A 12,623-nucleotide genomic window follows, 5' to 3' on the forward strand; every position below is an offset into this window, starting at 1 on the left:
AGGGCTTTTTGTTTTTTGGGGTTTTATTTTGAAGCCAGGCGATGAGGCAAACTGTGCTAGTGTGAATGGAAACAAAAAGAAAAGAGGTCATTGTTTTTGACAAACACATAGGATGGTGCTGCTGTTAGCAGTTGCATTGAGCTGTGTAACACCACCGCCCACGTGGCAGGCCTGCGCTCCCATGTAACACCGGCCTGCTTTCTGCACTGCGGGATCCTGAGCCAAGCTCTGAGGCCTTGTCCTCAAAGTTCGTAGCTTCTTACCCTGTTCAGAGTTCTCAGAAACTCCAGAAGCCTTTGGGGGCCCTCTGCTCTCTGTGTGGTTCTTGGTAATCTGGCTCATGGACTTTGTGTTTGGAGCTTCTTGTCAATCCTCCAGCGAAGATTTTTATGCTTGTTGACCTGATGTTTATATTCCTGTTGCCTGTTTTTCCAGTATTTTTTTCCTCCTGTCCCTAGTGTGATGGATTTTTTTTGTTGTTATTTTTCAGGTAGTTAGGACAGTACAGTATTATGATTTTTAAGTGCCTAGCTCTGTGCAAGACAGGGCCTTTCATTGTTTATATTAATAAAGCAGAAAAGCTCTAGATCAAAATCTTCAACTGCTGTGAACCATTCAGCATAAGTGGTGCAGGCCTTTCAGTGTTTTATAAGTCACCAGCGCTACATTGAGCTGTGTCTAAAAGCTGCCAGAGGACTCGGAAGGACTGAGCTGCAGCGTGTGCCTGTGGTCAAGCATCACCTTGAGTTTCTGTGTGAATCTGAGGGGTGGCCACAGGAAAGCAGATGCTAAAGCAGTCTAATGTAGATGTATGGGGGAAGGAGGGTATGGTGGTTAGTTAAATTATGTTAGTTCAAGTAAGAAACAGCTGTGTTTTTGTTGTTATTTCTCAGCTGTAGTTAGTCTGCTGATCTAACCTTCAAAGCTGAGAGCTAGGGGGTAGTAAGTATCTGAGACTGCATATTGTTCTTAAAGATTTGGCGGTACTCTTCAAAAGAGGTACAGACAATGTCTTTCTGCATTAAAATAGGCTTTATATGATCCTTTAACATAGATCTTTAGGCTTAGCTTGCAGAAAGTAAAGTGGTGGCAGGATAAAAGGACATTTGGAAATAATCTACTTTGTTTGTCGATAGACATCTTAAAATGTAATTTTTTTCATTTTTATTATTTAAAAGATAGAATCTTCAACAGTGTGAATTCATTCCAAGGAGTCCATATCTGTCTTTTGGATAGTCTTTTAATGTTAACTAATATTTGTAATTATGTAAACAGAGAATTTTGGCAGAGAGAGAGTGAAGGTAAGGAAAGACACTGATTATGATGTTAGTGATGTAAGAGTAGAGTGACAAGAAGAAAAATCATTCAGAGTTGAAAAACTACTGTACCAGTACCACTGCTTGTCCTCAGATCCTTCCTTGTCTGTTGCCAGCTGCCTGCACATCCTTTGCACACTTACACCGCGCTCAAAAAGTAGCTTAAATGCAATGTCATAGTCAGTACCTGCTGGTAACACAGCTGTGTGGTCCATATAGTCTTCAGTAAACATGCAGCTTTTACCACCCGTTTATTTTTTTATGTATCATGTCTTGAAATCACTGTTTTGAATCTATCATGTGTCCCTGCATAGGTATTATGTAGGATGTCTGGTTACCATGCAATTTATTAAAATTTTCAGTCCTTAACTTCGTTGGTTTGCATATTTCTTAACATACTTCTTAATGTACTAGTATAGGTAACCAAAGTTTTCACAGGGTGGGAGCTCAAATAGAACCTCTGCTCCTATCAGCTATGTTGACAGTGTCATTTGTTTTAGGTACTGAAAAACAAATGATCACCACTGTGAATTTTGATTGCACGTCCTATGGAAAAATTGCTTCTTTCTGTTTATAAAGAAAGATAAGACAGTATGCTGAAAAATTCAGGTTTCCCATGACTAGTTTTAAATGATTGATTGTGAAAGGCTGAAGAGAGTAAATAAGTTCTCCAGTAATTTAGGTGTTAAGAGTAGTTTGCAGCATTTATGAAAGATGTGTGACAAATTTAGGGCACGTTTGCATTTTGCATTTGCATAGCTGTGTGTGCAGATCCACCTAGTGGAGGTACAGCAGAAACTACAAGAAAATTGTTTTCCTGCTAGCTTTTCTTTCCCGCGTTGTATTAGCTGAACTGATAAAGGTGCCCTTCCGCTAGCAGAAGTTTGTGTCATGGTTTGCAGGGCACTGCAGTAGCAGCTGCAAGGGGCAGCGTCTTTCGTATTCCTCGCCGGTATACGTACACCGATAGCACTTGGTAGACTAGGTCAAACCTTAGGCTAGGATAATTGCATCTAGCAAGAAGAAGAAATAAACTTGGTTTATACCATTTGCAATTTAAAGTAAATTACATTGAGAATGCGGAGTCTGAAATATGTTTTCACATTTGTCTTCTTTCTACAGGAATGAGCTGGAACGCCAGTTTCTTGAGCTGTTGCAGTTCAATATTAATGTTCCCTCCAGTGTTTATGCCAAGTATTATTTTGATTTGCGTTCCCTGGCAGAAGCGAATAACTTGAGTTTTCCTTTGGAGCCCCTCAGCAGGGACAGGGCATATAAACTTGAGGTAAGACACTTTCTTTTTAGGTTGCTCAGAGTTTAATATATGTGGGGATTTGGAATTTTTATGTTGTTTCTCCCTTCTCTTCCCAAATATTCCCATCTGAAGTTAGAACATAAATATCATGTGCCCTGATTTCCATAACTACTTTGTGGTTTGGGTATTCATGGACGTGTAGACAGCTTTTTGGCCCAATTTTCTTCATACCGTGTCTTGCTTTCCATTTATTTTTCAGTTCCAGTTGTCTGAATTGACCTTGTTTTTGTGTTTTCATTTGGTTTCTTAAAACTCATTATCCACCTGAAGGACAGAATATTAACAAATATTGCTGAAAATAACTATTCCACGTGCTTGTTATTTGCTATTGCTCCACTTCACGTGGATCCAAGTCTGTTATCTTCCGTCGTGTTTTTCTCAGTAATGAGAAAACAGAAATGAGCACACGTCTTCAGTGAATAAATCATGAATGCTTATGAGACCTGAATATACCATGTGCAGAAAACACAGTATTGGGTGGTCTGGACCTGCGAAATGCAGGGCACTATGAATTCACACACACACAGGAGGAATCTAAAATAACCTTGACAATTGTGGGCACCTTGCAAGTCTGGAATCTATTTTTCCCAAGCTTTCATATATGACTTTTTGAAATAAGGGCATTATTGCATGAGTGCATACACATTTTGTTTCTAATTTTGAAATTTGTCATTAGATGCTAACTGCTTTTAACATTGCATGTCTTTGATTGTATAACAGCTTGCACCAGAGGTGAGCTTTGCATGTTCTGAAACTTGTAGTGCTTCTGTAAAACAGGCAGGCAGCACTATACAAGTTTTTGTGGGGGGAAATGGTGTGTGGGAAGATTAATTGGCTTGTTTGTGACTGTAATGGGAACAGAAAATGTTTGAGAAAGAATCCAAGCAGATTTCACTGAAGTTGTATTTCTCGTTCTTTCTAGATATTCTTTCTAAATATCACAAGTAGCTCTAAGAAGAATGTATCTTAGTTCTGTGTATGGAGTGTGATGTAAATTTGCGTCAGATTTTGTTTCTATTGAAGACAATTTCTAAAAATGAAAATTCATTTGGATTGTAATCTTAAAAGAGATCGTTTACTAAGTTACTTAGATAATGGGTCTTATTAATAAGTTCTTTTACATAAACTAAAATTGAGCAAATTACTTTTTAAAGATAATTTAGTACACAGTTTTTCCCCACACTTGTACAATAGCAGGTTACAAATGAAGGTAACGGCGATAGCTCCTAAAAACTTAGAAGAAAACAGGATATGACTGTGAATACCCAGAGAATACTGGTGGTTCGTCTTTACTAACTAAAGAGAAGGCATATTTTAAAATAATGGAATATATTTTTTTTGATAAATCCATTTTAATAAAAACTTGCCTGTGTTGGGGATGCTTTGTGCTGCAGATGTCTGCAGGGAACAGGAGCTGCCGTGGAACCAACCTGGTCCACCAGCTCCTTGCCCCAGTTCTGTAGCCAGAATGAAGGGGACATGATGGGAACTGCCTCGTTCCCTGGCAGTTCTTGGTTGTCATTAGTGTGCCCTTGAAACTGGTTGACAGCATAATTTATAGCCTAGTTCCTTGAGCACACTTAAGCATTTCGCTTGCCAAGAGTTATCAAAATGCATTTGCAGCACTTTTCTAGGTCTCTCGTGTGCTGTTCAGCCCAGAGCTCTCTGTTTTTAAAACAGTTGCCGGGCTTGTCAAGTGGAGGAGATGTAGTACCACATAGGCTGTGATAGTTTTGATCCTGAGAGAAAAGCTGCAGTCTGTGATGAAGGATAACAGACTCGTAGTGAGTGTAAATGTGCAGTGGAAGGATTTGCCTTGTCTGGTGAACGGAAGGGACCTTGCTCAGTCCTAAGATTTTAAACAACTTATTTACTGACATTTGAAACCATGAAAACTCTTGCATGGAGAAATGGCTATATTATAAAACATTTTTGCTACTTCTATGTTTTCAAGCTATTTTATGAACGTGAAGCAGGAACATTAGATACAGCATGGCAGAATCTGCATTGCTATGTCTGCAGATATCATGAGGTTGCCATACTTGTGGTAAAAACAAACAAAACAAAAACCCAACACCAAGAAGACCAAAGACAAGGCTAGTAAATACCATTCCTCATCAAATGGAAATGCTGGACAAGATGCATCAGCTTTGAGGTGTTGTAAGAGGTTGTAGGACTTGTTAAAAAGATATAACTTTCTGGAGCATCTCTAGTGGATGTTTTTCCATATATAATGTTCCCACAAATGACACCTAAGAAGAACCTTTGTCCTTTAAATTGCTAAATGAAAGTAATTTTTTCTTACTTTACATCAGCCTGTGGCCTAAAAGTGTACTGAATTTGTTATATCAGTCTACCTAGTAGCCAGAAACCATTTTCATGACCCCTCTTTCTTTTTTTTCCCCATTGTATGGAATAATGCAAATTAAAAATGGCAAATAACCTTTCATTAGATCATCCAGTTTGTCCACCTGCCAATGCTGTTTTTTCAAACCAGCATATGTTGTAGTGTGTTTTTTCCTTCCTTTTAATTATGTCAAATGTTAAGGCTTCCTTTGCTTCTCCTGAGAAACTATTTTCTAATAGGGGAGATTCTTCTGCTGAGAAGGTTGTTAGATATCCAACCTTAATCCACTGTTTTACAATTTCCTACTCTTGCACCTGGTTATTCTTCCGTGTACTGAGCTGAATATGAGTCAGATTCTGCTCTTTGGGGTAAGTCCTCAAAACATGCCTACTCTGTTTCTGCTGTGATCTCAGCACTGTGCTTGTCTCAAGGCTACATTTTGTAAGAGCATTCGTTAGTGCACTCCCAGTTTAACTGACTGTATGTTGTCTGAGCTTTTCATTATTAGGACAGTGCTTGAGCACATGGTTCAAACCCTTTGAACTATGTGCTGTATTTTCTTGACCCTAAAGAGGTGCAGTCCCATAGATCAGACAAAGAAGAGGAGAAAAAGATATAAGTAACAAGCAGTGTCTTTATATCTCTCCAGCCTCCCGCTGTCGCAGTAATTGATTGTGATCCTTCATGAACACTGACGGTGTTCAGAACCCTCTTAGCCAAGAAGTGAAGACAGAGCTAAACTCCTCTGCCCTGTTGTCAGGAGTAACCCGACTGCTCTTCTTTTCATTCTCTATAAATTAAGGATAACCCCCATCACAGAATCATAGAATCATTTTTGTCAGAAGAGAAGCTCAAGATCACCAAGCCTGACTGTTAACCTAGCGCTGGCACTAAACAGTGTGCCCAAGAACCTCATCTGCGTGTCTTATAAACACCTCTGGGTACGGTGACTCAAGCACTTCTCTGGGCAGTTTTCCTAATATCCAATCTGGACCTCCCCTGGTTCAACTTGAGGTCATTTCCTCTTGTCCTATCACTTGCTACTTGGGAGCAGAGACCAACCCCCTCCATGCTACAACCTCCTTTCAGGCAGTTGCAGACAGTGATAAGGTCTCCCCTCAGCATCCTTTTCTCCAGGCTGAACAGCCCCAGTTCCCTCAGCTGCTCCTCATCACACTCCTGCTCCAGACCCTTCCCCGGCTTCCTTGCCCTTCACTGAACTCTCTCCAGCACCTTGATGTCTTTTCTGTAGTGAGGGACCCAAAAGTGAACACAGGATTCAAGGTGTGGCCTCACCACCGCCCAGTACAGGGGGACAATCACTGCCCTGGTCCTGTGGGCCACACTAGTGCTGACAGAAGCCACACACTGTTTCTGATACCAGATTCCTTTGCCTTATTGTAGAATGGAAATAGCAGGTTTGAAATTTATGTGGTGCTCAGGGAAGGTGCTGTGCACACGCAGTACTTGAGGTGGTTCAAAACTTAAGTGGCAACAAGCAGCAACTATAAGTGTACATACACCAGTGATCATCACTGGTCGACCCATACACATTTGCATTATCCCAGAGGTGTGACACTGTTAACACTTAAGTGTTTTCCAGCATCACAACCTCTCTAGTTGTTCTAGTGATTTTTTTTTTTCTTCCATTTTCCATATATATAACCGTTACAGACTTAGTGCTGTCTGTCCCTGCTGAGCGCTCTGTCCATTTTCTGGGGTGTTACAGCACTGACGGTTGCCGGCCTTTATGCATTCCCAGCAGTGAAGCCATGCCCAGGCTGCTGCCGTCCTGCCCTCCACAAACTTGTGCATGCAGCCAAAATTCATGTTACTACTACTACGGCCTTTCTCTCCTCTCCTTTCTCCTGACCTGCACCCTTCACCACTGGCAAAGTCTCATCTACAGTCATATAACTCAGCAGAGGAACTGACTTCTGGTTCTGTATGCATATATATAAAATGGAAGAACATACATGTATGCATTTTTCCAGCTGATGACAGATATTACAATCAAGTTCAACATCCATGTGATTGAATAGTGTTGCTGTTTTTAAGAATGTTTTGATTTCATATGAGAAATGGTACCTTGCAACTGTCAAAAAATTGTTTCTTTTTCTAGCAATAAAAGAAACAGAAATATCAGATGACATGTTTGTAAGTTATTTGGATTTATTTTAACTGAAGGACAATAATAAATATTTATAATTTTCTGCTTTTGTCTTGTTTCCCCATATGTGAGGCTAAAATTGACTCACTAACTTGTCAAATGGGCTCCAAATGTTAATTTTGCAAATTATTTGTAAATGAAGAGGCATCTGTAGACAGAGGACTCCTTCAAACAGCAGTCCATGTGTTCCTTATCTATATGATTAATCACCAGAGACTAGAAGTGCCACTCCCAAGCAAAATTTTTTGTCTGACCAACTGCCAGAACAGAAATTTTGCTGTGAAACAGGCAATTTTGGACTCTCTACATTCTCTGGCTGTTCAGTGCCTAAGGTAACAGCCTGATTTTGGCAGCTGAAAGACGCTGAGCTTCACCTCACTGTACCTGTTGGCCAAGCCGTGCCTTGGCACGTTATTCCATGATTGAACGCTTTTCATCTATCGGATTTTAAATCTGATTGAATTGCATAAACTTTCTTAGTTCATTGACTTCCTGGTTAAACTAAATAAAATGTTATTAAGCAGTTTTAAGTGAGTTAAGTTATGGTCTGCAAAGCAACAGGAATATTTGTGTTATTTTATTCTGTTGTGTTCTTCATCTGCACCAAGGAAGTAAACTTGGTTCAAGAATGGTCTCAACAAAAGGAAATTTAGTTTTCATATATAAAGTAGCAATTGGTTTGCTGGTGGTGGTGTTGGTGGGGTTTTGTGTGTGTGTTTCTTGCTTTTTATTTTAATTTAGCCATGTTTTGTGGCTTCCTTGACCAAAGCATTATTGAACTTGCTCTCAGAAGCCCAAGTTGTTTGTTTCTGTCATACCTGCCTCTGGTCTTTACAGGACTGATGAAATTAAAGTGTTCTTCATCACTTACTGCAACTTGCTGTGCTCTGAGAGTACACATCAAGAAAGAGAAAGAGAAAGATGATCAGTGGAGTCAGGCTGTTTATTTGTAATGTCTTGTTTTATAATCAAACACTTGTACTGGTTTTGTTTGTACAGTACTTCTTATTAAAAAACATCCTATCTTAAGACACCACTTAAAAGCATTCCTCGGAAAATAAAAACACTGGTTTAGTTCATCTTATTTTATAATCTAACCTTGAGGGCTCCTTGCATTGAGCTGTCTCTGCGGTTCTGTGGGTCTAACACCAGGGTTAACATCCCTACTGATGCCAACCATGGCCTGTCCCAACCATATGAGCTCTACTAGACGTGTTATTTTAGGGCACAATAAATTTGTGCATGTGAGGTCCATAACAAAGATTTGGCTTAAACTTGGCTAAGAACAGTAGAAGAATCATAAAACATTAACTCCAGTGTAGTATAGTAGGAGTTGACATTTGAATGATCTTTGTCTCTCTCTTCAGAAGGTTTTTAACATTTCTATGTGAGAAGCTCTTCACATGTTTTGCTTAGTGAAGTGACTTTTTGTAATTCTACCTCTATGTAGAAATTCATGTTTAATTCCATTTTACCTGTACAGCTGTGGCCAATGCAACTGAGGTTTTCATTCTTTTGTCTTACAGGCCATTTCCCGCTTGTGTGAAGATAAATATAAGGACTTCAGGAAAGCTGCAAAGAAACGGTCAGTCAGTGCTGACAATCTGACTGTGGTTAGATGGTCCCCTGCTATTATCTCCTAACAGAGGAGACTGGAATATTCCTATGGACGTACTGTTTCATCCATCCATTTTTTGGGGGTGGGCTGGGGATGGGGGTGATTTAAAAAACAAACAAACAAAAAAGACTTTTGATTTTTTTTTTAATTTTTAAATCTGTCGAGCTGCCTTTACAGTGCCTCCCCATTGTGTAGCACACGAGTAAATACCCGGTGGAAGGAGAAATGGAGAAATCAGTGTTCGGGAGAGAAGATGGGCAACAATTTTTTCTCACTTTCACTAACAGCTTTACCCTTTTTATGAGGAAAGAGCCAATCAGGTGCTTGGAAGAAGAAACAGAAAAATAAAGTAGAGGCAGAAAAATATTTAAGAACTGTGCTGTTTTCTAATATGCCGTACTCATGAAGAGAAATGGCAGCATGAAAACAATCCGTGTAGTCAGATGACTGTGCACGAGAGGAATGAAGTTGGGAAGGTTCCATCTTAAAGGTTTCTCTTAATATCCTTTTTATTTTTTGTTGTTTTTTGCATTCCTCATTGCTGCTTCCCAGGATAAATTTGTCCCTTTGCACAGCAGCAAATACAAAGTCTGTATTTACAGTAGCACAAGCCCCTGAATAAATAGTGTTGGGTTTTTTCACTGCACTTTTCTCTGTAAGCTGTCTTATTGGCATTATTCTTCATAATTATTATGCATATGTTATATTTCTTGTATGCCTTTCATTGTATTTCAAAAGAGAGAACTTGACCATAGTGCTGAACCAAAAGTGTGTACAGGGATCAGAAGATCTTCGTAATTTCATGATGTGTTTTATTTATGGTATACTTGGGTGTGTGTGCCTTCCTGAGTTCTTGGAATCATTTATTTTTCCTTAATATAAAGATACAGTTATTAAAGTATTTAGATGATGATGATGATAAGACTTGGGCCAAATCTCTGAAATTTGCAACAGATCTTGTGATCCTTTTTGCAGATTTTCATAGCATTAGAAGTTTAGCAGAATTCATTTTCATTTTTTTTTTTATGGCCTGACTAGTTCATTCCTTCACCTCCAGCTCCATTGTTGCAAGCAATATTCTCAATTTTTGTATGTTTACTTTAAATCAAAGTGAGTCTGTTTGTATAAAATAAAAAATAATATAAAAAAAAATGTTCCAGTGAGAAGGCCTGTAGAAGAGCAGAATGGGAATCTTAACAAGGTATTTGTCACAAGTAGATTCAATTTCAAAGCTAAAATAAAAACCCTCATGTTTTTCAGCATAGGTGCTTATAGAAATTGAAGTAACTGAACTGTGAACGTCATTTTCAACTCTGATTATCAAGCTCTTCTGTTGTTGTTACTGGTTCCCTCTTACTGTGGCTGTTGCCCCCTTGGAATTTGTAAGAACCTTTTATAGAAAATAACTTGTCGGTATAAGCATATTTGCTTTATAATGCCCCAGGGTGATTTTTTTTTTCCCCCATTTTTTTTGCACAGTTTAGAAAGATATGGCTGAAAACTCTCAGTTCCCTGAAATCCTTTCTTTGCGACTATCGCTGAAATGAATGGCAACAGACGTCCCTGATTTATACACTACTGTGGTAAACCATAAAGATTCCATATTTGTTTTATTAAGCCCTATGGGCTTGTAGCGAACCTTGGGGCCCCGAGCTCAGCGCAGGGCTGGTCGGACGCCCGCGGGCGCTGGCGGGATTGACGTGGTAACACCAAACAGTTTTCACTTGCCGATGTGATTTGTGTAGTTTGAGACATGAAGCTTTTGTCCATAAATTCTCCTGAGGTCCTTTGGGCCTTTAAAAGAATCTAATTCTCATCACTTCTTGTTGTGCCAATGCATCAGAACTGTGAGTCTCCACCTCCATTTTTCCCTTGAACATGGAATGTAAGGAAAGTGTTTATAAGAATACAAATGCAGATGACAGCATTTGAAACCTCTTTACAGATAGTATCAAAAAGAACATTTTCAGAGCATTTGAGATTCATCTTTATAAGCATAAATTTAGGCTTTAAAATATGTAAAATATTTTGTTTTATCAACACTTTGCTAAACTATTTTCCATTTAACTTGATATCAGGAATATTGGTTTTATCCATTTCTGGGTGATAGAGATATGAACTTTGGATTATGTAAAGATCTCAATGCATCTACTATAATTTTTGTGAAGTTTATTAAACTACTTTAAAGATTGTATAGTCTATTTATTGTATGTATGTACATACAGTCTGATACTTTAAAAAGTGGATTCCGTAAAACCTGGCTCAGTCTTGTTTAGACTATTGAATATCGTTTTAGCCTTGTGCACTGGATTCTACCTCTGTATAGGAGAATTTTCCATATTCCTAACTAGTACTGATTCTGTGATTAACTTGGTTATGTTTCTTGCACTAAGAATTAAAAACAAAATCTGCTGTAAGTGTGGATTTTTTCTTCAGTTTAAGTTTTGCCATATGAATCCTCAGCGTTTAGATGGATGTTTCTTTCCCTCATGGTTATAGGATAATTCTTTGCTTTTTCTTCTGGTTTGTTCCAGGGCTGCCAAAAAATACTGTACTTGTCAGTAAATCTCAATGAGTGTCTTTTGTTCGCAAGACATTCTATACCATGTAATTAAAAATGAATTATTATTTAGGATTATGTTGTGTTTAGTGTAGTTTTTTAAGCATTACTGTATGGAAAATGCCGTTGCGAGGTTAGAGAATCACCCGGGCTGTGAGAAGGGAGGAAAACCAAATAGTGTTTTAATTAACAGCACAAATACATTGTGGTTTTCATTTCAGAACCTGAAACTAAATTTGTTGTAAATGTTTTCTGGATTAAGGTTTTCATTATTACTTTGGTCATCAGGTCAGAAACAAAAAGGTGTAGGAGATGTAATAAACCTGTCCCTTCAAGCATCACTGTCTTAATGGATTATTTTTGTATGTTGAGCCAGTGGGCCATTCGTTTGGTCATTTATACATTGATAACTGGATCAATATTTGGAAAAGGCGTCTTGTAAGGGTTTTTTATTCATGCAGCCCAGAGATGTTTCCATCTGCAGACTTGTTGGTATTTCATTTTGTATTTCTATTTATTTCTTTGTAAGTGGTACATGTCATTCTGACAGACACCGTCCTTTGGGACTGAGAACACCGGTCAAGTGTCACATGGTAAAGTGCAAAAGGAAGAAAAAGGTCAAATCACCTTTTCCACCTTCTGCAAACCCTATCAGTCTTTCAAGTGATACATGTTTTCTAGTGCTAGAAACATAGAAAATTCTGTCCCATAGCAGTGTAATGGTATCCTTTTCAATAATCGTAGTTTTTATTTATCTCTTTTATTTTTTTGAGAGTGGGAAAGAGAGATATCAGCATATACAGCTTAGTTTCCCTTAGCTTATTTAGCTTAGTTTATCGTGTAAACTAAACATGTGATAGAAGAACTGTTTACATTTATGGGGTCTTGGTTAGACTTTGGTTTTTAACACCTCTTTCTCTGCTTCCTGGCTCTCCTAATGCCAGAAACGTTAGATACAACCTCAAGATTTGAAGTAGCAAAAACCTCATCAGAAAAGGGTGACGGTGTATTGGTGGCAGATGACAAAGTGACATCTGGTTGTGTTGACTATATATAAAAATAGCAGTATGTGGGAGTCGATAGAGGAATTGAAAGGGCAGAATGAGAAAAAAAACCCACAAAGCCTTAACAGCTGAAGCAACAAATGATTTACAGTCGTACTTTATTGGTAACAATCATTGCATTTAAATGACATCTAAACTACTGACTGAAACGCTGCACATCACTGCAGACTGGTGTTACTTCCGCTACTATGTGGTCTTCATAAGGACTTCACTCGACCTCACTTTTTTTAGCA

At 38.6% G+C, this 12,623-nt stretch overlaps 1 protein-coding gene across 3 annotated transcripts in view; it reads left to right on the forward strand.

Annotated features, from left to right (window-relative positions):
• Positions 1-8,791, forward strand: part of CCNY (cyclin Y) — a gene marked incomplete at both ends in the record, with an annotated part of 121,187 nt that extends 112,396 nt beyond the window's left edge. For all 3 annotated transcript variants that reach the window (XM_080339929.1, XM_080339930.1, XM_080339931.1), the window contains 2 exons: positions 2,439-2,601; positions 8,675-8,791. In XM_080339929.1, the coding sequence (XP_080196055.1) occupies positions 2,439-2,601; positions 8,675-8,791 (280 nt within the window). The remainder of the gene's footprint in view (positions 1-2,438; positions 2,602-8,674) is intronic.
• Positions 8,792-12,623: the final 3,832 nt, after the last annotated feature.

The sequence above is a fragment of the Nesoenas mayeri genome (genome assembly GCF_963082525.1).
Source record: "Nesoenas mayeri genome assembly, chromosome: 2".
NCBI classification, from domain to species: domain Eukaryota; kingdom Metazoa; phylum Chordata; class Aves; order Columbiformes; family Columbidae; genus Nesoenas; species Nesoenas mayeri.